Source organism: Cupressus sempervirens, chromosome 4 (assembly GCF_028749045.1).
Source record: "Cupressus sempervirens isolate cs-2001-9-10 chromosome 4, ASM2874904v1, whole genome shotgun sequence".
NCBI classification, from domain to species: domain Eukaryota; kingdom Viridiplantae; phylum Streptophyta; class Pinopsida; order Cupressales; family Cupressaceae; genus Cupressus; species Cupressus sempervirens.
Window position 1 is genome coordinate 116,775,865 of NC_143121.1, and position 26,875 is coordinate 116,802,739.

At 32.0% G+C, this 26,875-nt stretch overlaps 1 protein-coding gene across 1 annotated transcript; it reads left to right on the plus strand.

The window, feature by feature from the left end:
• The first annotated feature begins 505 nt into the window (after positions 1 to 505).
• LOC149560204 (UDP-glycosyltransferase 91C1-like) lies at positions 506 to 2,116 on the plus strand. The gene is made up of 3 exons (XM_089827577.1): positions 506 to 1,117; positions 1,235 to 1,615; positions 1,706 to 2,116. The coding sequence occupies exons 1-3, from the start codon at positions 506 to 508 to the stop codon at positions 2,114 to 2,116; spliced, it is 1,404 nt and encodes a 467-aa protein (XP_089683703.1).
• The last annotated feature ends 24,759 nt before the right edge of the window (positions 2,117 to 26,875 follow it).

Sequence of the window (26,875 nt, forward strand, 5' to 3'; positions counted from 1 at the left end):
TTGTTAATTTTTAATTGGTGTTTTTAAATCATAAAGAAGGAATAGGTATTTATCCTTCATCAAAAAATAGTCTTACAAAATTTTCGCCAAAAAAATAAATCTAAAAGCAAAGCTCCCACAATAAGCCTATCAGCTTAAATATTTACCATTTCTCAACTTCTCAACGTACTAGAATCTTGTCTTATATCTTCTAGAATATTTGTAAAAGGCAAGTAGATACTCTTGTGAAGGGTAGCTAGACATAGCTAAGTGTAAAATACGAAGGTAACATTACCATCTAAATAATAGATTTAATGTTTATAAAAATTTGTAAATATCCGTAATCAAAATTTTACTGAGAAGGTTCGGTAACGCAGGTAGACATCATTCCTGATTGACTTTGCTGCTCCCAATGGAACAAGTAAAATGTTTCATTTATACACCTCTCTATTTAAACTCATGGCAGAGTAGAACTTATAGTGTAGAGGATTGTCCATAGTTTGCAAAAGCTTGAGTTGCATCAGGAATGGCTGCGGAAAAGCAAAGGGAGCTTCTTGTGGTGATGTTTCCGTGGCTAGCCCACGGTCACATGATGCCCTTTCTTGAGCTTGCGACGAAGATGTCCAGTCATGGTCTTAAAATCATCTTTGTGTCAACCCCGTTGAACATTAAGCGACTAAGACCGCAAGTGTTGGAAGGAGAGGGGATAGATTTCATGGAGTTGGCGATGCCCTCGTTGGAGGGGCTGCCAAAAGGCGTAGAGTCCACAGCAGATGCTGTGAAGAGGGCAGACGCGCCATTACTGCTATCTCTACTCCTACTCGCACTGGATCTCATGGAGAAGCCCTTCGAAGAACTGTTAAGAAAGCTGTCACCGGACTTTGTAATGTACAATGTTTTGCAACACTGGGTCCCCCATGTGACTGCAAGGCTACCCAATCCTATCGCCCCCATATTATTCGTCCCAATGGGAGTGACCGGTTTCAGCTATTTGGAAGGCGGGCTAGACAATGCATCGGGAAACCCTAGCGCTGAGGATGTCGCCGTATCGCCACCAGGATTTCCCTCGCCCAATGTTCACTTCACCTTGTTTGAAGGGCGTGGGGCCATGGAGGTGATGTATAGCAAGCATTCAGCTGTGGAGTTAAATATTAAAAATTACAATATCACGTGGTTCTTAAGTTAAAAATGTTAAATAGTTATAGTTGACTTTATTTTTCAGGTTTAATTTCTTTCTTAGTGTGTATTGTTTAAGGGTGTCCATGTAGGTGGGCTTAGCATTGTTGAGCGTGGAAGCATTGGAATGCGAGAGAGTTGGGCAATCACATTCAATTCGTGTTCAGAGCTAGAAGGCACATATGTGGACTATTTGCAGAGCCTAGTGAAGCGTCCAGTGTTCCCTGTTGGATTACTCATGCCTAAACTCCAACCTGCCCCCGTTGATGACATTTGTTTACAGTGGCTCGATAGACAACCTGTTGATTCGGTGGTGATCTTGTCTTTTGGTAGCGAGTACGTTCTCACGCACAAACAACGATCTTACATTTCAATGGGTTTGCTAGAGGGAAACACCTCGTTCATCTGGATTCTGCCTAGTGGAAATGACTTGCTTCCAGGCTTTCAAGACCAGATTGGGGTATGCTATGTGTCATCTTCCTTTAAAATACAATTTAATGGCGAGTATAATAGTGAGAATTGTTTATAATGAGCCTAAGTTGTTTTGTAGGAAAAGGGATTGGTTGTGACAAAGTGGGCACCACAGTTACACATTTTGAATCATCCTTCTACAGCTGCTTTTTTAACTCATTGTGGGTGGAATTCAATGACAAAGGGCCTAAGGTTTGGGGTACCACTCATCGCTCTTCCCATGAAGTTTGAGCAAGGGTTGACTGCAGGGCTTGTAAGTGAGCTCAAGCTTGGAGTGAAAGTGAGAAGAAATGAAGATGATGGATCTTTTACTAAAGAGGATATTAGTAAAGCAATTAGAATCATAATGGTAGAAAATGAAGGAGCACAAATCAAATCTAATGTTGCAAAGATAAGTGACATGTTGACAAGCAATAATTTCCAGATCAGTGAAAGAAACCTGAGGAATTTTGTCTCCATGCTTAGGACCTTCAATAAACAACTATGTTGATAGTCTTTTAACAAAAACTATTGTTAGGGTATTTTGGAAGTCATTAGGTGAACAATCCTAGCCCTAGTGAGCCTTATGGTTCATAAACTATCTTTGTGTGCATTAGATTATTATGTTGTGGTTCCCTATTGTAAGATTTAATTTCAAGTTAATAAACTAATATGTTTATCCATAGAGTAAGTTGTTCCTTTAGTTTGGTATGTAATCATGTGTTTACACATGAAAAGTTGTAATAAGGCTTATATAAGGAGAGTTATATGAATAAATATTTATTTACGACTTGTTAGTTCTCAAGTTTAAACTCATATGAGATGGTGCTATAGGACACATGCTTATATATGAAATGTATATGGTGTAAAATATGGATTGACATTTAAATAAAAAACTATTTGAATAGAGGTTAATTTAAAAAATATAATCATATCTACAATATGTTCTTACTCATTACACAAGAATAATGCATAGAACAAAGTTGAGTCTGAAGAAAACAACATGCTTGCTGTGATATCTAAAACTATATATGGTAGTACTATAAAGCGTTAAATCATTTTCCAATGCCTAATAATATATTAGGGATACTACATTATTTCTTGTACAAGTTTTAGAATGCTACATATATATCGATGATATACATTTTTTATCCCAAAGTGCATAAAATAGACTCTCATTATTGGATACATTAATTATCTTAGATAAAAGCTTCATGTCTTCTCTAAAATCACATAGAAGTTAATGATTCAAACCTACATGTTAATCAATCATCTTAAAGTACAACACTTGTCACAAAATAAAGACAAAACAAGAATTATTATTAAAAACTTGATAATTTTGTATTGGTGTAATAATATATATTTCAAGATGGATAGTTAAATCATAAGTAATTATTAGTCTAATTTTATAAAATTAAAAGTTAAGCAACATAAAGTTATGTTCTAATTAGATAAAGTGAGAACATGACCCAAATCCTATAATAAAGTCTTATCAAGTTGAAATAGTATATGGAAAATAATTTAAAAGAACTTAACTTTGGAGGCTTTTGAGGTAACATAGGCCTTTAACCCCATAGAAAATAAAATTTGAGAACATAGGCATTTAGTAGGAAAGCTCAAACAACCAATCTAATGAAGCCTTTTAAACAAAAATAAGTAGGGTCAACAAAGAAGAAGACAAATACTAGATTTTTAATGGCTTCACACAATCTTATAGAAAAGGACCATATTTCAAAATAAGAACAAAGAGAGAAGGAGAAAACATCTAGATTAAGTCCTTAATAAAATTCATACAACCAAACCCAAAAAACATAGTTCTTCTATAAATATCAATCTACACATATACTACAACCTCCACAAGAAAATCCACTAGAATAGATAGAAGTAGGAGAAAATAATGACAAAGCACCAAAAAATCCAAGTGGAGAAAAATGAGGTAAATAGGGATAAAATCAAACTTAATATAGGTCTTATGTAGAAGAACCTAGAAGAAAGAAGAAAAAATCACTTTAGAAAGGACAAAAAAGACCACAAATAATCATCATTGGGAAACAAAGTCCCATAAAGAGTAGAGCCAAATTAAAAGAGACATTTGGTTTTCCAAAATATATGTACTGTGAATGACTCCCAAGAAAGATATAGATCCATCCTTGCACAATAAAGGAAAGAGTGGGATCTTTCCCAAAAAATTAAAAGATAGAACCATAGCCTAATAATAGGCTTTACCCAAGCCAATACCAAGAGAGAACCAGTATATTTTATAGAGGAAACCAAGTGAAAGGAAAGACAAGGAACAACTGAAATAGAGAAGGAGATAATATTGCTTGAATTAAATCTCAGCAAAGAAAGATCCAAGATGCTGAAAATGAAAAAAGAAAAAACTAAGACCCACATTTATCTTTTCACATCATCATAAAAAGTGCCAAGGCCCAAAATGACAAGACTTTTAGAACCTTTAATAAGTTGAGCTCAAATATGAACATGAGAGAAGTAGAAACCCCATAACCTCGAGTTAGGTCTAGAAGAAAAAAAAGGGGTGTAAAGAGGAAATGTTCACCAATAAAACTCATACTTGACTAAGCACATGTGGAGAAAAGAAAGAAAATTCCAAGGAGTAAACACATATTAAAAAAATCATGGAAACTTCATAGACTAAAAAAAGTAAATCATGGAGAGGGAAAATATGTGAGAAAAGAGGAGGAAACTAAAAAAGAAGATCTCATTCGTGCCAGGAATGACCATAATTGGCCCTAAAGATAATGGTATAGGTTAGCCAAATGGATAGAAAGAGTAGAGAACCTAGTCCCAATATCTATTATCAAACTCATTTAGGAATCACACCAAGAACACTTGAGGAAGAAAAATTAGGAACTTATCTCCGAAAATATTTGACTCTTAGGGAAGAAAGAAGTGCATAACCTAGTTAGCCAACCCTACACATATGCCAAAGAACCCATACCTACACCAAAATGTTCGTAAAACCAAACAAGATTAGAATAGGAAAACTAGAATGTGAAGCATAAATAATCTTTCTAACCAAGAATTAGATAGTAAAGTATCCATCTTCATCCTACACTTCTAAATCTTTGTCTCCATCATCACACTCTTATGAAACCCTAACACTCCCACCCCTCTCTCTACTCCTAACCATTTTTTTAAATTTAATTTTAGTTCTTATTTGATTTTCAATCAACATTTCTCATTTTTTTATTAATTCAAAAAAATATTTTGAAGTGACCCGAAACCCTTTACAATAGAATTATTATTAGATATTAAAGATAATCATTGTCTTATTAGACAAAAGTTAAACATGCACATAAAAAACATAAAAGAAGATAAGAAATAATGCATTAATAATTATGTTAGAAATGTTTGGAATAACTAAGAGGGGTGTGGGGGGGGGGGTTGTGGGGTGAATCAGTTACTCAAGGTCTATATGTATTACTTTAACAATTAAACATTAAACACATCATTGTTCTACTTATTGTGCATATCTTGCCATTGCTCGATCTCTACTACAAAACTATGATAAACTTAACTTGCATTACATAATGAAAAAAAAAATCATATGTAAAATATTAGTAAGACATTCATCACAATTTGAGACTCCTATTTTATGTGGAAATCCAATTTAGGAAAATCCACCAACAACATGCCACTCTTTTTTCAGTCTTTTGAAGTGAGCTATGTTAGGAACCAACGCTATTAAAGGTTACAGTACACATTATTAAATGTGAACTAGTTAGAGGATTTAATCACCATGTTAAGAGAGTCCTTGTAAGAGGAATTTGATCATTCCATTTAGAATATCACCTAGCTCAAGGATATACAAATACTATTAATTCTTCAAATGATTGTTAGGTTAACCTCTATTAAAAAGATTTCAATACAAACTATTTGAAATGATAAGAAAGAAAATATTAGGTTTTTATCTATGTGATTACAACTCACTTTTTTTGGTCTAGATCTTTTTTTAGTCCTTATGGTCGTTAACTAATAAGCCTTCCATTGTCATCTTTGATCTTGAACTTCTTAGGCACCCTTCACACAATCAGTGCACTTAAGCCTTCTTCTCAAATTCACTTATCAACAACATCATCACGTCTACAAGATTTTCTCTTTTTGCTTCACAACCACTAACTTGTGTGTATTTGATCAACCTTTCTCTATAATACTTCCTTCCCATACAAACTCACACAAAAAATGGTTGGGGCTATACTAGACATGAAATGTTCAGTTTTATATCATCTTAAATATCCAATCTATGTTTTACCATTTTTTACATCCACAATACATCTTAGGGTTTATGATCAGATTGAATTGATTCAATGTATCTATAGATCTTCTTGATCATCCTCTAAAAATTTCTCTAGAATCCCTCAGTCATGTCTTTCCCTAATCACCACCTTAAATTTAATGATCCAACTCGTCAAACTTTCTAGCCAACCCAGTACAACCATAACATAAGAAATAAAAAATTACATAACTAGTAGTTCTAGAAGAATTTTCTATTAGTCTTGACGAACACACTATATAGACAATGAAAAAACCAAAATAGAGTACAAATCATTAAACTAGTTATTTTTAAGGATCGAAGTAGTTTGCATCTCCTACTTCTTGGTGGTAGATTTCTTCTTCAAGTTGCCTCTTATTCTTTCCCCAAGTCCTTCACTTTGACCATCTATTGACTCCTCTTTATAAGCATATTACATTTTTTCTCTAACATTCCATAGATGCACTTCATATTAATAATAGAGGCTTTAAGGCCCTCATGGTTATGAAGAAGAATATACACAAAATTTATCATTTTTCTCCATCTATCAATCAAATGATGCATATTTTTTCCTTCACATGGGCATCTTTGATATTCTTCTCAATAGTATCCTTAATCTTCTCTACCTCAATATCACACATGTTACTATGCCTAAATATTAAAAAATTCACTTTATCAAGGTTTATTAGTTTATACATCTTTCCTTTTTGTCTTGTTGATCTTATTATGAAGATCTGAGACTTCCTCATTCATTCATCTATCAATGAAAAATGAATAAATATACCTCTAGCCTTCACAATATAATGAACACCCATCATACTATATCTGTCATCTTTAAAATATTTTGAGTTAAGGTGTATGGATTATTCTTTTAGGTTCTCACCTTCATTGTTGATAGTAGTATCACTATGGAGAGAAGCCTAATTATTAATCATAGGTTACTTATATATCTAATAATCTATAAGATAAGGATTATTCAAATTAGGAACCTTCATACCACCCATCTTTTCAACCTTTGTAGACATATTTCTAGGATGGAACTCTAATTCCACTTTCATATATATATATATATATATATATATATATATATATATATATATATATATCTTCTCCACTACATCCCTATCCTCCACAATCTCATTTGTTATGATGTCCTTATTTTTCTCATCTTCCTTTTTCTCCTTTGCCACTCCATGAAAACCTTTTTTATTATTAGTCATTCTACGTATATTTTGAAGAATGCAAGCTAGTTCTTTATCAGGGACACTTTGACTTTTAGTATCCATATAAGTTTCCCTAAGGTTAGTTTTCATTGATGGAGGTATAAAAATGATAAAAAAGATACTAAGAGGTAGGGTGGGAGGAATCAAAGTCTTAAAACACTTGAATTTTTCATTAATTCATTCACACCTATCAATAACTTGTGCATGTAAAACATAGAATGTAAATATGTTGTAACATTTGCTGATATACAGATTTGTCCAAAATAAATAACTAAGAACTTCGATGCCTAAATTCACAAGACAAATACATGTTTCCAACAGTTGAGGAACTTTAATTTATTTAATTACTCTCTAAGTTTTAGTAAGGTTTAGCTTCCTTATTAGATATTCAATCAAAGGTTTCTTCTAAATGAGGGTTACTTTTAACTAGAAAGTAGAGAGGCTTCCCATATATTCTTGGATAGAGGGATAATCAAGAAACAACAAACAAACAAACAATAAAGAACAAAATGGAGAGAACACACCATTTCTCTATCAATTGCTTCTCAAAAAGGCATATAAAACATAAACTTATTTAACATGTCAAACATATATCATCCAACATTAGAAAGGGATTTCAATAGTTTGACATTAATTCAATACTAAATCAACAACAAACCAATCCAAAGCATACAATTTTTGAATAATCAAATCTTTCCCATTCTAAAAGGAACAATGCTAGAAAAATTAAAACATCTACATAACTATTAAAAATTATATTAGGTTCATATTATGATATCCATTGAAAACTGCCAACCCTTTAATACTACTAATTTTCTAGTTTAAATAAAGGGATGCTTGAGAGTCTCCATCAAAACCCAATTCTCAGACAGTCTATAAAGAGTTAAGAAAACCAAGTCTTTAACAGGTACACAACCCCTTGATGTAAATGATTTAGAACTTGAAAATAAAAAGACCATCAAGTAAAGATTCCCTAAAGAGAATCATCAACATTCTTCTTTAGCAACTCTTCTTCTTCCTCATCATCATCTTGAGTAGGAGGTCTATACGCTAGTTTCTAGACTTTGTATGCACCAATGAATTCTACCATGGAATTATTATTTTGGCTCTTTATGCTCTATAGGATGTTCTTCTCCATGTCCCTATCTTGTTTCATTCTAGTGACACTATCTAGGTACTCTGTAAGTTGTTGGTTACACATGCTAATCAATGTTTCTAATTTAGCTAGCTTGGTGAGGTCTACCATAGTTAAGTCCACTCCATTTCTAATTCCATATAGTGGTTACTGGTACTACCTAACCAATGTTTCCACATCTGAACCTCCTTATTTGAAAGGCACCAAGGGAGTTGAATTGATGGTCTACAAGTCTTTTTTTACATAGTCTTGGATCACTTTGAATTCTTTTTCAAAAGACTAAATGCAAGAAATGATAGAACCATAATTGGAGACCTGCCAAGCTATGTTGTTCTATAGTATATAAATCATCCCTACATCAACCATCTTTAATAGATTCTCTTCGAAGAATTTGTTAGGGTGATATTCTTTCACATTTTCATGTTGTGTAACCATGACATACAACATTGCTAATTCTATTTCCCATATTGTGATATGGACATGAGCCTCACCTATTACCACTTCATCAAGAGTAAATACTTATGTAGGTCTCATATGCACTTAGTGAGCATATTTATCACATAATCAATCCAATTGTGGATGGAAAAGATTGCAAATTTCCCCTTCTTTAGATCATCCATAAATTGTTGATTTTCAGGTGCACTGTGATCGAATGTGAGTGGAGAGGAACCATCAATTCAAATACTTTTTCCTTTTAATGATCTGATGTACTCTGGCATTATATGGATTTCTACCTTTAGCCTTTTTTTATCAACACCATCCTTCTATAATTTTAGGATAATATGTTTTGTAGTTGACTCCACCCAATGCTCCTTTGTTTCCCTATTACTTACCCATAGATTGGTATGAGTAATCTCAGAGTTACTCAGATCTAACACACCAGTATAACCCCTTAAGTTATAAGTCAACACCTCACCAATGTTGTTACATGTGTCTTGATCAAAAACTATCCTAGGTGAAATTTTATTCCCTTTAGATTTTGGGCCCTGACAGTCTATTTATTCATGATGTCATCAATAGGGAAGCACAGTAGGACAAAACTCATTTTCTTATTGATTGAGACCACTAGCTAATTGGGTGAGGAATCCAATGCCTTTTGAAGTTCCTTATCTTTGTCTGGAGTGTCCAAGCTATCTATCCTTTGTGGAGAATTTTTTACTATCATCTGAACATGATGAAGGTTATCAATTAGGATGCCACCAGAATCTTGATTAGGATCACTATCAACCTGAATGGCTTCACTTGACCTAATGGGTGTTGCCATATTGCTTCTTCTCTTAGAACAAGATTTGTTTACTAGAGGAGGACTACTTCTTTGTGCCTCCTTAATTCTTGTGAACCTCCTATTACTTTTAGGTTTCAAATGAACATCAAAATGTTAATTGGTTAATTTCCTAGTAGGTTGTGCCTTTTTCATTATTAACCAAGAATTGGTCCTTCCAAACACTGGATTTGTTCTCTCAACGAGGTTATCTCTTCTTTAGATTCCCAATTAATAATTTCTTTGCTAGAAATTAGAGATTATATTATTTGAGTGCCTGTTAAATTTACATTATCCTCTTTTATACCAGAGACATCAATATCCAAATTTAAATGGACAAGTTTAATCTGGGAAATATTGAACATACCATATTCCCTCCTCCAAACTTCTAACTCATTTGCACAATCCTCCCAATAGTCTTCAATGTTAGGATCATGTGAAAGCTTCATGAAAAAATCAAATAGGCTATGAGTTATCCTTTTGCTATCAAAGTTCTACCTAGCATGATATGAGCCAAGATGGAAATTGCTTAAATCAGAACTTATGCACATAGTGTCCTCCATATGCTTACAGGTTAGCTTTCCTACCTTGAGTAGAAAAATGATATTAGAGGCTTCATTAGTTGATAAGTTATTTATAAATGACACAAGTTGCCGAGATACTTCAGCCAATATGAACTAATCAAGGGAAAACTAAGGGAGTCTCAAAGGATCTTTATCAAAACCACCCACCCTCACATAGGTAAACTTGGAAAACCGGATAAAATGCTACAAAGTTTGAAAAATTTCAAAGATTTAGAAGAAAACCTATAGTGAGGAGGCCCATTCATTTTAAAACATAACTTACCTAAAAAAGTTTCATGAACTTTCTTGAAATTTTCTAGAACTTTATCTTTGTGCAACATAAGGTAATAGTTATATATTGCATGATGTTTTCTACCCAGGGTTTATGAGGTAAGTACCACAAATCTTGTGTACTGGCCAACATATATATCAAATAGGAAGACATATAAAAATCCTTCTTCATACTTAAACCTCCTCTAAGCTAAATTTTTAGAGAACTGGTAGTCAATTCAGCCCAATCTATGAATTGAGATCCTTTCAAAACAATTTGAACATAAAAATACATCCATTCCTCAAAGGAAGACACATACGAGGAACCAAAAATTTGATGCAATAGTACCATAACATCATGGAACTAAGGAATCATATGACCTTTCTCAACAATCTTGGGCAACCTAGAGCCACCTTTATAAGGGGTTATAGTCTAGCTCTTCACAATGACATTTATATAAACATCAACATTTTCTGAAAATCTAGCCCTTGATTAAGGAGTAAAATCTACAAATTCTTTCTCTTCAAGGTGGAATAACTTAGATACGATCTCCCTAGAGATATTCAATAGTATACGTTTATCTTGTTTTCAAAAGATTCCCACTAGGTATATTGTATCTTTGTATGCATTCTTGAATAAACTCCAGATATGGGTAGGCTTGTGGGAGATTGGAGGCCATAAGAAAGTTAGTGTCTAAGACTTTGGTTGAGAAGGGTTGGGCTAGCTTTTCACACAACCTCTACATTACCCTGGCTAAATTGACCCCTAAAAGATCTTTGTCTCATATAATAGGATATTTACTATACAAATTATGGGTATACCCAAAAATGTGCTAGAGTAGATTTCATTGTTAAAATTCCCTCCCTTTGATTGAAATTCAAAGTATAAAACAAAATTTCTTCTGCTAAGAGGTGAAAATGAAAAGGGTTGAAGGGTTTAAGAATTACCTAAATAGCAAATATTATCATGTCTACAAAAAAAAGTTCCCTTCTTCAATCTCCTACTATCAACACTCAATCAATTGAAGAAAAATATGTCTAAAAAGAAGGGAAAATCCATACCTATATAATTCATAGCCAAATGAGGGTATTAATCATGGGAATGACATAATTAATTAAGCATTCCATAGAAAAAGGATGATGTGACAAGGTCACACTTGATAATAAATGTGAAGTGAGTAATGTAAATCATATGTTGCCTCTACACATTCCAAACTTCCCTTTCACCCTTAAAAAATAACTCTTGGCATGAAATTTTATCATTACCTTAATTTGATTTATTAACCATCCATGATTTATGATGTCATGGATGCACCATGTCAACCCCAAAAAGGTATTCAGTTGTAGCACACTTTGTGGCACGAAAAGATAGGGACCATTAACTATGTTGCATGAAGACCAAAAAATGGCTTAAAATGATGAAGCAACTAAACCTTTTGAACATAGTTAAAATGGTAGGAGGAGTACAAGGGGCTCAAGATAAATCAAAGAAAAATAGATCACTGAGAGTTGCCTTCACCAGATTGTTTAAAATGGAAATCCAAGGTTGAACTTGGTCAACAATTAGCTTGAGGTAATGGTGAATTGAAAGCACAAGGTTGGTGAATGATCAATCCAAATGTTATCATAACTCAAAGTATATTTGAATCTTAACATAATTGATGGTTCAATGAAAACATTTGAAAATGAGAGTGAACCAAAAATAAAGAATAAAAAATGGTGACTCTAAACAATCATGAAGTAACAACGTATAAATCTAATCAATCACATGCATGAAAGTAAAAATAATAACACAATATTTTTTACCTAGAAAACCTCCAAGGTGAACATAAAACTAGGGTGAGCATGATGTCCACAAATATTCACTACTGTAGTAATAAAGTTAACCAATTAAGGTTACAATGTTTGATCATAAGATATGATCTACCCTGTGAGGAGTCTACCTCGTTAGAATATTAAGAGAATTCTATGTCTCACCTTGTTAGAGGATTTAATACTTATAAATAAGTAAGGACTCTCTTAAGAGATTTATAAAGGTCTATTAAGATCACTCTATTAAGAGATTTACCTTTATTCAAGTCGGTTAAAACTTATTCAGTACCTAATTCTTAGTTTTCTCTATAAGCTAATTTTGAGTCTTCTCCTTGCTAACTAATCCTTTCATCTAATCTAATATTACCTGTCTTTCCCTTTCACTTCACTACCATGAATAGGTTACTTTCTTTGTTAGATTATAACAGAACCCTTCATTGACTTCTGATTTGTTCTGAATCTTTCTCTTTCATAACACATCTAGTTCACATGCATACACATCTCTACTCTTTCTCTTACTCTACATGCCTCTCTCACTCACTCTATTCTAGGTTAAGATAACCTCTAGTTAGAAGGTTTCATAAAGAGTTTTCTATATCCTTCCATAATAGCCTCTCCATCTAAATCATTGATCGCACAACATAGGGATCTATAATCCATGTCATTTAAATGTTCTATAAAAACTTTTAAAATCTTTAAATTATCTCTCCATGTTAGTTCTAAAATGAGTTTCCTCAAAATCTATTTCATTTATGATTTTTAGGTAAACTATGTGTTTCTAGGTCTTTACTAGTTTTTGATCCTCAACATTATTCTTTCTCAGCCTATATTACCCTTTTGATACTTGGCATGTATTTTTATTGACACACATAGCGTAACTAGACATTTGTATACTTGGAACTTTCTCGCTCACTGATGAGGTTGGCTCATATTGAAATACTCTATGACCATATTTTTAAAAACAATTGATTAATTGTGTATTGTCTTTGATGTTACAAAAAATTCCATATCATTTCCAGTCAGTGTATACTAAGTTCACACAGGAATTGAAGATAGTTTCCTATTTCTTTTAAGCATTCTAGATTTTTCCTAGTTTAGAGGATAGGTTCTATTGAGTTGAATCAGGTGACAAAGGAAAGTTTACAGAAGTTGAGTGTTAACCGAGCTCACTCAATTAATGAAGGAAATATTGGATGGAACCAGTGTTAACCGATCTCACTCAGTTAGCAAAGGAAATTTGTGAATATGTAGTGTTAATCAAGTTCACTTGGTTAACACAAGAAAATCATTTTGAGTTAGCATCTACCAATTTTGGTTAGCTAATGAAGGATTTTCTTGTTTCGGCATATTGAGTTTAATTAAACTGTTTGTTGCTTCTAGCCAACTGAGAAGATGAATATTAATTATTCTAAGTTATATTCATGTTGACTTGATAATGTTTATGATATAAATATAAGGTCAAGTTGAGGATTGAATGTGTGGAACAATAATTGAAAAATTGATGATGCTTAGAGGAAGCAAAATAGAAGGATAAGAAGAATATCCTTGATGGGATGTAAAGTTACATTAAATTAGGAAAGATCAGGTATATAAGCCAAAATTGAGATTCATAATAAAAAATTTAGTTGCATTAGAAATCAGGTCATCTCATTGTTGCTCTCTAACCATTGTAGGAGTGATCTAAATCTCTCAATAGAGTTGGCTTAACAACTATTTGCAAATCCTCTAACAAGGTGGCATTTCTATTGAATTTTCTAAAGACTTCTAACAAGGCCACTCCTAATAGGGTGATTAAATTCTCTAACAAGGTTACACCAAATAGTGTGTTTTTAAACCTTTAATGGGGTTGGTTCCTAATAGAACTCACTTCAGAAGAGTGAAAATTAGTAACTAGTTGCAACTGATAGTTTTTCTCAAATTGGGTTTCCACATTAAAATCATAGTATCAATTGTGTTCATACTATTTCTTTAATGTGTTTGCAACTAAGTTAAGAGTAACACTAATCATAGATAATATCTTAAGATTTTCTTGTTAAGCATTTACTAAGCTATTTCTGTCCTTATCGAGTTACTATGCATTTTCTCTATGTGCTTATCGAGTTACAACAGAGTTTGATTTGTATTGACATCTAAGAGATCTAAGATTTATTTTAGTGGTAAGTGATTTGTCCCTCCGCTCTTAATTACTCCTCTTTTATTTCTAACAATTGGTATTAGAGCTTTTGGTGCTTACAAAGAAGGTTTTTAAGGACCAAAACTAAAGATCAAGATATCTTACAATAGAGAAGTTCCCAAGTTGAATTGAGATAACTTTGCAACATAAAAAGGACTTATGAGGTTACATTTGAAAAATATTAGTGATTTAGGTTGTAAATATCTTGATAGTGAATACAAGACCCTTGCTGGAATATTATAAATTGAAGAAATTTCTGAAAAGAAAAATCATAACATCATGATGATTGACATTGCTTCTACTATTAATTATGCTAAATTTGATGAAGTCAAAAGTTGCACTACAACTTATGATATGTGGATCAAACTAAAATCTATCTATGGAAGAGATTATAATGTTAGAAGAGCTAAAGAAAAAAGTCTCAGAGGATAGTTTGATCAGATGAAGATGAGAGAAGATGAAAACATTGCAAAATATGTTGAGAAAATTAAGGCAAGTGTGAGTACAATCATAGCATATGGAGGAGACATTGATGAAAAAATAGTTGTAAGAAAGGTACTCGAAACCCATCTTCCTATCTATGCAATTAGAGTGTTTTCTATTCAAGAAATGAGATGTGATCCAAATAGAAATATAACTTTGGATGCTCTAGTTGGAAGATTGACAACTTTTGAGTTAGATAACTATGATAATTATGTCCCTAGTTCCAAAGGTATTGAGTCTGCATTTGAAGTCAAGCTTTTATTCAAGAAAAAGAGTAAAAAATCAAAAGCTAGTCAATTAGAAAGTGAAGAAGAAGAATAAAGTTCAAACAATGATCTTGATCTTGAAGTTTTTGAAGCCCTACTTGTAAGGAAATATTCTGAAGGCAGAGGAAAGTACAAAGATAAGATTCGTGTAATCTATTTTTCTTGTGAAGAAGTTGGTCACATTGTTGCAAGGTGCACAAATAGAGAAAAAAAGGATGAAAAGAAAATTAATAAGTTTAAAGGGAAGAAGGAATTCATAAACTACAAGGACTAGAAGGAGAAAGGTAAGAAATCTTGTTTTATGGCAAAATATTCTAATAACAACAAAAATGAAATGGTATATATTGCTATAAAAGATGAATTTGATGATGGAGATAAAATGGCACTTATCTCTCATGTTCTATACATGGATTATTGATAGTGGTTGCTCACATCATATGACTAGTGATAAAAAAAAATTTAAACACATGGAACATTATGATGGTGGTAATATGAGATTTGGAAACAATGAACCTTGTTGCATAAAGGGAAAAGGAAGTATCCTATTAAACAATGAACTTAGATGTGACAATTCTTATTGGGTTAAAAGACTAAAGCATAATCTACTGAGTGTGGCACAGTTGAATAACATTGGATTCAAGGTAGAATTTTTGAATGGGAACGCCAAACTACTGGATGGTAAAGGAAATCTAGTTGGATCTAGCAAACAAAAAAAAAGTAATCTATTCTATCTAAATATCAATGAAAGTTCATGTTTTATTGGTCATGTAGAAGAAAGCTAATTATGGCACAAAATATTATGTCATGTAAACTTTGATAATCTAGTCAAGATAAGGAAAAATAGAAGAGTAAATGGGTATTCCTTGCTTGAGGAAACCTGATAAGGGTCTATGCAAAAATTGTCAAATTGGTAAGATTGTAAAACCTAATTTGAAAAGAAAAGACTATCATTCAGTAGAAGTCTTAGAACTTGTACATATAGACTTATGTGGGCCTGTTGGAATATAGAGTTATAGAAGAGATAATTTTTTCATTCTTTTTATTGATGATTATTCTAGAATGATGACTCTAATGTATCTAAAAGAAAAATTTGAAGCTTTTCAAAAATTTACTTGTGTTATTTGGCAAGAGTAGAAAAAGAATTTGGAAAGAAGCTAAAATGTTTGAGATTAGACAGAGGTGGTGAATTCATTTCCAATGAGTTCAATGAATTCTACATTGAAAAAAGAATTAACAGACAAGTATCAGCCCCTCGTAGACCTCAATAGAATGGTATATCTAAAAGAAAGAATAGCTCCATCATGGATTGTGCATGAACATTGGTGATAGAAAATAATGTTGCAATCAAATACTTGAAGGAAGTAATTAGTACTATAGTGCATACCTTAACTAGAGTATAGTTGAAGAAAGACTCAAATAAAACTCCTTATGAACTATGGTATGGATACAAACCTAATGATCTAGTTACTTGAAAGTATTTGGCAAAAAATGTTATTTCTTAAAAGAATCTAGGAAAGGTAAATTTGATGTCAAAGGTGGTCAAAGCATATTCCTAGGGTATTCTTGTAGAAATAAAGCATACAAATGTTTGAATTTATCTAATTATAATAGAATAGAAAGTACACATGTAAAACTTGATGAGTTTGCATAAAAGAGTGAAGGAGAAAGCAACAAAGAACATGAGGATTACAAAAGATTGGTTTACTATGTTTACTATGAACTTGATACTTTGCCAAATCTATCTAGAAATCAAGAGGCCTCATCTCCCAGTTCCTCAAAATCCTAAAAGGCTATCGAGTTGTAATTAGTACAACCCAAGTCACAGTCTGAAAGACTCAAGTTGTAGTCAGAAGCTACAGAGCTGTTGTTTGATCAAACTGACTCTGATGGACTCAGGTCAAAAATAGTGGGAACTGAGCTTAATATAGAAGATCATGAAGAAGTTATTGAAACAAACCCCAAATCCAAAGTACATGTGTTAGCAAGATATGTTAGAAGGCATCATGCACTTGATCAGATCATTGGTGACAAGTCAAATGGAACAATGACAAGAAAAAAATTGACTAGTACATGTTTGCTTGTTGAGTTTGAACCTAGAAATGTTAAAGATGCTTTGGATAATGAAAGTTGGATTGAAGCAATGAATGAGGAAATAGAATAGATAGAGAATAACAAAACATGGACTCTTGTTCCTAGACCCAAGGAAAAAAATGTAATTGGCACAAAGTGGGTATTTAGAAATAAGCTAAATGAAGATGGAGAAGTTTCTAGAAACAAAGCAAGGTTAGTATATAAAGGTTATTTTCAAGAAGAAGGTACTGATTATGGTGAAATTTTAGCTCCTATTGCAAGATTAAAAGGTGTTAGAACTTTACTAACATATGCAACACACAAATGATTTAAGGTATATCAAATGGATGTACAATCTATATTCTTGAATGGATTTCTTGATGAGGAAGTCTACTTAGAACAACTTGAAGATTTTTTAGATCCCAACAAAAGAGATATGGTCTGCAAATTACACAAAGCATTATATGGTCCCAAGAAAGCTTCCAGAGCTAGGTATGAAAGATATCATAACTACTTGATAAATATTGGTTTTCAAAGAAAAAATGATAATAGAAGTTTGTATATCAAAGGAGGACCAAACAAGAAGATTTTTTTGATGGAAATATTTGTGGATGACACTTTATTTATAGGAAATGAATAAAAAAATTGAGATATCTATGTTTGAAGAGTTAAAATTCTTTATTAGATTGTAGATCTAGTAGAAGAAAGATGGTATCTACATTACTCAATCTAAATATATCAAGGATATACGAGAGAAATTTGGAATGGAAGACTCAAGACTAGTTGGAATGCATACATCTACGAGACATGAGCTTTCCAAAAATGATGATTCCAAGGAGGTATATTAGACCACATATAAATAAATGATTGAAAAATTGTAGTATGTAGTGCATACAAGGCATGATATTGCATTAACAATTGGTATGGTGGAATGATTATTAGAAAATACCAAAGAAAATCACATGATGGAAATCAAAAGAATCATGAGATATCTAAAAGGTACTAAAGACTATGGTTTATGGTACAAAAAGGTAGGCAATTTGGATCTAAAAGTGTTCACAGATGTTATTGGGTAGAAAGTGTTGATGACAAAATGAGCACTAGTCATGGAGCATTATTTCTTCATAAAAGACTAGTGCCTTGGACAAACAAGGAACATAATTATATTTCTTAACCCACAATAGAGGCAAAATATGTGGTAGCAATATTTAATTGCTCTAATATTTTCTGGTTCAAACTACTGTTGGCAGGTATGAAGATAAAGATCAAGGATCCAGTGGTTATATACTTGTTAACATTAGTACATTTAATATATCAAAGAATCCAACGATGCATACCAAAACAAAATAGATTGCTATAAAATATCATTTTTTTAGAGAGTTGGTACAAGATAAAGAGGTAAGATTGGATTATGTAAATATAAAAAAATAAATTACAAGCATATTCACTAAGCCATTATCTAAGGATGCATTTTTGTATCTAAGAGGTAAGTTAGGGGTCATTCCCCTATTTGAAGCTCAATAAATGAAGTTTACTGATGCATCAACTGGATCATGTTGAAGATTAATCGGTTGATACAGTATTGCCAAAATCACATTGAAAATGAATTAGTACATAAGGTACATTGATATTTACTAAACATTATCTTTGGCATTTAATGCCAAAGAGGGAGAAGTTTGATAAGTTTTTTTTCATATCTTACATAAATTTTATGACAAAATGGAGATAACAAAGATAGAAGTTTGTTAATAAAGGGAGAAACTAAAGGCAGAGGGAGTTCACACCAATAAAGGGAGTTCTTATGGATGAGAATCAAAATGAAACTAAGGATATGTTTCTTACTTTATTCTTTCTCTAAAATTTCATTTCATTATAACATCTCTTGTTGCCATCAATAAAAAAGAGGGATATTATTGGAAATAACTGATTAATTTTGTTTTTTTTTTATGTTACAAAAAATGTCATATCATTTCTAGTCAACGTATGCTAAGCTCACTCGGGTATTGAAGACAATTTCTTATGTTTGCCAAGCATTTCAGAGTTTACCTTGTTCAATAGATAGTGTCTATCGAGTTCACTCAGGTGATAGAGGAAAGTTTATAGAAGTTGAGTGTTAATCGAGCTCACTTAGTTAATAAAGGAAATATTGGATGGAACTTCTATTAATTGAGATCACTAATTTACCAAAGGAACTTTGCAAATATGCAGTGTTAACCAAGTTCACTTGGTTAACACAGGGAAATCACTTTGAGTTAGTATCTACCAAGTAGGGTCGGCTAACGAAGGATTTTCTTGTTTCAACATATTGAGTTTAGTTGAATTGTTTGTTGGTTCTATCCAACTAAGAAGATAAATATTAATTATTCTAAGTTGTATTCAAGCTGACTTGACAATGTGTATGATATAAATATAAGGTCAAGTTGAGGATTGAATGTGTGGAACAATAACTGAAGTATTAATGATTATTAGAGGAAGCAAATTAGAAGGATAAATAGAATATTCTTGATGAGATGCAAAGATACATTCAATCAAGAAGGATCAAGTATACAATCTAGAATTGAGATCTATAATCAACAATTTAGTTGCATAAGATATCAAGTCATCTCAATGTTACTCTCTAACCATTGTAGTAGTGATCTAAATCTCTTAACAAACTTGGCTTAATAGATATTTGTAAATTGTCTAATAAGGTGGCATTTATATTGAATTGTCTAAGGACCTCTAACAAGGCCACTCCTAATAGGCTGATTAAATCTTCCAATAGAGTCACATGTAGCAGTGTGTTTTGTAATCTTTAATAAGGTTGGCTCCTAACATAGCTCACTTCAGAAGAGTAAAATCAGTAACTAGTTGTAATTGTTTGTTTTTCCCAGATTGGGTTGCTATATTAAAATGTTGGTATCAATTGTGTACATGCTATTTATTTTCTATGTTTGCAACTAAGTTAAAGGTAACACCAATCATAGACAATATCTTAAGATTTTCATGTTAAGCATTTTCTAAGCTATTTCAATGTTTACTGAGTTACAACAATTTTCCTCTGTGTTTATTGAGTTACAATAGAGTTCGATTTGTATTGACATCTAAGGGATATGAGATTTATTTTAGTGGTAACTAATTCATCCCTCCCCTCTCAATTATTCTTCTTATATTTTTGACAAATACACTTACTTGGCTCCTATAGAGCTCAGTACATACTTTCTTATGTACACATCTTGACCTATATAGAGTACCTCAGTTGTAGTGATGGCAATCTAACTCTACCTTGTAAATGACTGAGTGGTTGACACTAATAGAAAAAAATGGTTAGAGATACCATCAATCTATCCATTCAACATTATTGGATAAAATAATTTTTCATATTTACAATGTTAGAATCAATTTGATAAATGAGCTCTCCCTCCTTAGTCTTATGACTTATGCCAATGAATAATGAATAAATAATGCAAAAATAAATAACAAATCTTTAGTGCTTGCCCCTAGGTCACATTTTTTCTATCATGGTCAGACTATGTTAGACTAGTCTTATGTTGATGGTTAGCAGCATTGTTTTGAGACTATCAGATATTGTGCTATGGATTCGGTTTATTATGTGATGAGATCACTTAGACTTTACATTTCATGTATGTATGATGATTATTTTCAGTGTTTGTAGTTATTAATGATGATTAGTAAGATGATTTATTATCATATGTGTTTTTTTATGGATACTTACCCCATACTTGCATGTGTATGGTGTGCGTGTTTGCTCTTATGTATGGCGTTTCTAATGTGGTTAAGGAAGGGAGTCGTAGTCACCTGCTAGTCAGGATCTACATGATGCACCACTTCCTACCATTGCCTATTTAGTTTAGTATATATTGTGCTTGTACATGCATAGTTTTTTTGCAGGTTGCAGGTACCGGGTATCAACTTCCCTAGATTGTCAGGATGAGCGTACCCTATCACATCATCTCAATGATAAGAGAGGGGAGATAAATTATCAAGTCCAAATCCCAACCCTTTAAGCCATTTGCTCTAATTGGAAAATTAGGACAAGTATCTGAGTTGAGTACCTTCCGAATATGTTGGATAACATAATTCGTGATATTAACCCTTGGTTTGATTTTATATGTATTTTGGCTATGATGGATTTTCATATTTTACCTTGTGAGTCTTTGATGTATTTTCTATTAATTAAACCTAATTAAAAGATTTAATTAATAGTTTAATTTAATGAAAAATTATTATGATATTTTAATATTTATTTTATTTATTTAATTGGAAAATTAATTAAATAAAATAATTAAATTTGAAAATAAAAGTTATAAGAAATGTGACAATATTTATTTTAATAATAATATATTTGGAGTTCATTTTTAAATAAATGACTAAATAATAATATTATTAAAGCTAATAAATATTTTAGCAATAAAGTTTTGACAATGAAATTTGAAAGTGAAAAATATATTAAAATTATTAAAAGATTCTAGATTTCATGTGATTAAAATATAAATATATTAAGATAAGAATAAGTGGAATTATTAGAGTTAGTGCATAAGATTTAATAAAATAAATTAATTAAATTGCAAAGAGTAAATTAAATATTATATTAATGATTGTGTATTATTTTAATATTTGCTCACATAGGAGTTCGCAAATTCTCAAGAGTTGTCATGTAGACAACACAGGAGTTTGCACTCTAAGAATGCATAAGTTGTCTACACTTAGGAGTTAGCATTTTATTTGAGCACATGGTGTCTACAATCTTATGACTCATCTAGAAGGTTGGAGTAGACTCATGCTTATTTGTAATGCTTATCTTCTAGTTGTTTCTAAACACATTCTAGTTGCGTCTTAGAGGCCTTTAAACAGAGGCTCTCCTAGTGTGTTTGGGCAAGCTACAAGCTTCAAGCTTAAATGGAAGCTTCAAGCTTACATGCTCATATGCTTCTACATGCTCATATGTTTCTCCATGCTCATATATTTCTACATGCTCATATACTTCTACACGCTTCTATGCTTCTTCTAGCACTTCTAGTCACTTGGAGGATTCAGTTGGCTTGGGTCTTAGAGGAATTGCTAATGATGGAGAAGGAAGGGATTTTCTATGGACTTCTGAGGCATGACAAATTAGCATCACTGTCTAAGTGCACTCGTGATATTCACATATTCTCTTTGCACTATTTCTCTTCCTGTCTTCGTGTCTATTATATGTGTCTGAATACTCTCTGTGATTGATCTCTACAATTTGAAATTAGAATTTAGATATGCTATTTGGTTGAGAACAAAACAATAGAAAAGCCCTAGATCCAATTAAGAAGGAAATTAGATCTAAATCGGGTTTGGTTTCGAATTTATATTGTGAAATTAGATAGACAAGATTTGAAATTAAAATAGAAATTCTAAGTTGAAAATTTGAATGGTTAGATGTAATCTTTCTATTAGATGGATGAATGGGTAAATTTAAAGAACAATTACCTTTTAGGAGAAATTCTTAATTCATCACAAACTACCCTATCGCTGCCCTTGGATAGACCCGAACTCAGTCATTCATAACTTTTTATCGTGATCAAATTTATTTGATCGCTCCAGTCAGAATAAGCGCAACTTGGCCCTCTCCAACATATTTCAGTTTCAGCTCGATCCAACGCTTCATTAGAGAGACATGGCCCTCGTACTGGGACTATTTTATTCAAGGACAGATATTTCTCCATTTCCCATAAGCAAGAGTTCTTTATGCTTAAATTTCACAAAAATAATATATCAAAGTATGGAATGAATTAAAGATATTATTGCAATCTTCCCTTAGTAGAATCTTATTTTTATGCATTAGTTTTATATGATTTATTAACTAATCTAATTTAATTAAGATTAGTTAATAGTAGAAGAAGTATAATTAATCTATTTATCAACCAACATAGGAGGTATTTAGTTGAGATATTAATATTGGAGATTTATTATAATTTTTTATTAGCAAAGTAATAATTTGAACATTGATGGAATCATACATAGTTGACTCTTAATGAATGAAACTATTATCAGTTGATAATCATGTAGTTATTGACATAGCTACTAGTTAATTTAATCGTAGAATTAATTAGATTTAATTGATAATAGAATTTTAATTGCTTTATCAAGGGAATATTAGTATTCATTGAAAGAATGATGAATGTGGTCATTATAGATTTATTAATAAGATTCTCAATATAGCTTGTTATTAAATATTAACAAGTTATTATTATTGAACTATGAATATAAATATTTGTGTACTAGATTATAGTTGACTTTTAACTTACAAAATTATAGTTAGTTATTAGTCAATTGATATTAATTGAAACGTTGCCATGGATATGTAATTATTAATTAAATTAATTAGGGTAAATTAGATTTAATTAATAATTAAGTTATGTAATAAAGTTTTAATTGACATGCTAATATTGATTCCTCTAGCAATGTTGTGAAGTATGTATATCGAAGTTGACAAGTCGTACTCTCATGACTTGAATAATGACTTTAGATATTTTAATAGTGAGACTTAGTAATATTTAATTGAAAACTATTAGAATGTTAATAGGTCATGGATGGTGTACCATTGTTAATTGATTGATTAAATTGATCATTTTAATAAAGTTATAATCTTCTTATTTGAAGACTAGTAATTGGCTCTCTTATAATTTGACGAATAATGATCCTTGATTTATGTTAAAAGTTGAAGTAACATTAAGAAGAGTCATTCAATATGTAGCATTGATCTTAGCAAAATAAAGTGAATGATTTTATTAAGTGTCAAATGATTTAATATTTATCCTTTAGCTATTCTTAGAATATTATTTTAATGATGGAAAGAATAATGCTATCGGGGAACAAATGGGTTGACTTGTAAGTCAAATGATTAAACTTAGATACTTGAAGTATACTTGAAATGAAAACTGAAAACCTCTACACTTAATTCAAGTATATGATATTAGTAAACCAAAACATGTGTTTGCATCGTGTATTCTTTATGCTTCTTGTTTTGGGTTTTGGGTTGACTAGTGTTGACCAGTCTTAGGTTGTTACCAGAGGCTTGGGGGTTATGAGATGTGATGGCATGTTGATATTTTTTGGTCTCGATCTTTATAAAACCAACCATGGTAATGTGATCGTATGCTCTATGAGATGTTTGTATTTACTGATTTTTATTGTTTATCAGTCTTCATGTGTGAAGCTGAGATGCATGTGTATGAGACACTTGAGCTAATCATTTTTGAGTCACCGATCAATTATCCTTGGATTACTTTCTAGTCGCCATGATGCGACTGAAATATGGATTTATTTCTTGATGATGTCATGTTGTGACATGTTTGACTCAACCATTTTGGAGTCTTCGATCAGTATGATTTTGAGATATTCTTGGTTGCTTGTTGAGAAACAATGGATATGATGATTTATTTTGAGATATATTTTAGTTATTGAGAACCAATTGATACTTATGATTAGCACTGATGCCTTCAGTTGCCAATAGAGAACTGTTGTGGTCATGATTTTCTATGGATGCTTTTCAGATGCTCATGGAGATTTGATGAATCTTATTGTAGATATTTGATGCTTTTATCATGGAGATTTGATGATTCTTATTGTGGATATTTGATACTTTTATCATGGATATTTGATGATTCTTTTTATGGATTATCTTTTGAATTTTCTTTACAGTCGCTTGTACAAGATTGTGGTGATTTTATGATTCCATGAACTTAGGGTAGGTTATCTACTTGTAGTGTCGGAAAGTGGCTTGCAATGGGGGCCAGGGCTCTAAGTGGCTGCTAGGGTAACTCATTGTAAGTTTGGTTAATAAGTGATAACATTTACACACTAAATGGAGATTAAGTGAACCTAAAAAAGATAAGTGTTTTGGTTCTCGCCCATGCCTTGAGTGCTTGTAGTGAGAACATGTGGTTGTGACCTTGCATTCCATAGTATGCCTCTTCAGTATGAGAGGATACTAGTGGCCACATGAGATTAGTATGGACCTGTGGAGTTTAGCTAACTGTCAGGGTAACTTGTACATGATAAATGCGATGACACTTTCCAGCTTGCAGAGTAGGTTTCCTACATGTCATTGTGTGCCTCTGAGAAATAGATGTTGATTTTGTGTGATGGAACCTTTGAGTTAGTATACTTTTAGGATTCCTGGACTTGTAAAGATTTATGCTTTATGGTTTTGATAGTCTATTTTGGACTTGAGATTATCTCCTCAGCACGGTGGGAGTGGACCACTTAGGTTCCATGCTGTCGGGTGGTAGTGTTTCTCTACTCTTATCATTTGAGATCCATCTGAGACACCATGGCTGGAGCATTCTTGGTTGGTATTTATCTTCATTATGTTCTTGGATCATTATGATAGATGATATACCTTATGATATATGTATTTACTAGTATGTTTCTTATATTGATGATTTGAATATGTTAGATGATGTTATCTTATGCTTTACTTTGCATGTTAGATTACTTTATGCATGTGATGTAGGATGTTTTAAGAGTGAAATTCCTACCATGTTAATACTGATGATATCTTTGATGATTTGGAATGTTATGCATGGAGGGATGGCTAGGATCCACGATGGTCTAATGATGCTATTTAGAGTTGGGAGGAACCGTGCACTTAGTTATTTATGTTTGTGATATATGGTTATCTTTTATGATAGATGTTTATATCTTTATGGTGATGATGTATCATGTATGACATGTGGTTCATTTGTTTAATTGTATCATGGATTAATATTAGATAATGATGTACCTTATTTACATGAATTTTTATTCTTTTAAGCTTTTCATACCTTGTAACATGTACAGTGGATGATTGAGCAATCTAAAATATAATTACAAAAGGACACTTGTATTTTGTTTAAGAACATTGGATGTATCATTGCTAAGGATGTGATGTTAGATGAATAGTTAATTTAGATGTGATACAATGTTAAGGGATCTTTAAACAATGCAACTGTTATGTATGTTATGTTTACTTTTTTTCGAATTTTTTCTATTGCTTCCGTTACTATGTATAAGTTGTGAATGCTTTATCTTTCTTGTTTTAAAAAAAAAATTGTTTGGAAAACTTAGTGGAATTTTAGATTAATGATGTCATGTTGTGACATGTTTGACTCAACCATTTTGGAGTCTTTGATCAGTATGATTTTGAGATATTCTTGGTTGCTTGTTGAGAACCAATGGATATGGTGATTTATTTTGAGATATATTTTGGTTATTGAGAACCAATTGATACTTATGATTATCAATGATGCCTTCAGTTGCCAATAGAGAACTGTTGTGGTCATGATTTTCTATGGATGTTTTCAGATGCTCATGGAGATTTGATGAATCTTATTGTGAATATTTGATGCTTTTATCATGGAGATTTGATGATTCTTATTGTGAATATTTGATGCTTTTATCATGGATATTTGATGATTCTTTTTATGGATTATCTTTTAGATTTTTTTTACAGTCGTTTGTACAAGACTGGTGATTTTCTAATTCCATGAGCTTAGGGTAGGTTATCTACTTGTAGTGTCAAAAAGTGGCTTGTACTGGGGGCTGGGAAGGCTCTGATATCATGTTGGAGTTGATGAAATCTAACTCCAAAGATGCTGAAGATCACTTGCATGCAAATAACCTATCAAAGAGAAGTCAAGGAAGGAAGAGTGTGGAGCAAGGGAAAAACCCTAAACTGACATGAGAGAGAAAAGATATTGCAACACAAGAAAATATGTATTTACAATA

Bases quoted from the DNA above. Each gene is read 5' to 3' on its own strand.
- LOC149560204 (XM_089827577.1), top strand. From the start codon at position 506: ATGGCTGCGGAAAAGCAAAGGGAGCTTCTTGTGGTGATGTTTCCGTGG. The intron at 1,118-1,234 runs GTGGAGTTAAAT...GTATTGTTTAAG, and splicing joins TGTATAGCAAGCATTCAGCT to GGTGTCCATGTAGGTGGGCT. The intron at 1,616-1,705 runs GTATGCTATGTG...GTTGTTTTGTAG, and splicing joins GCTTTCAAGACCAGATTGGG to GAAAAGGGATTGGTTGTGAC.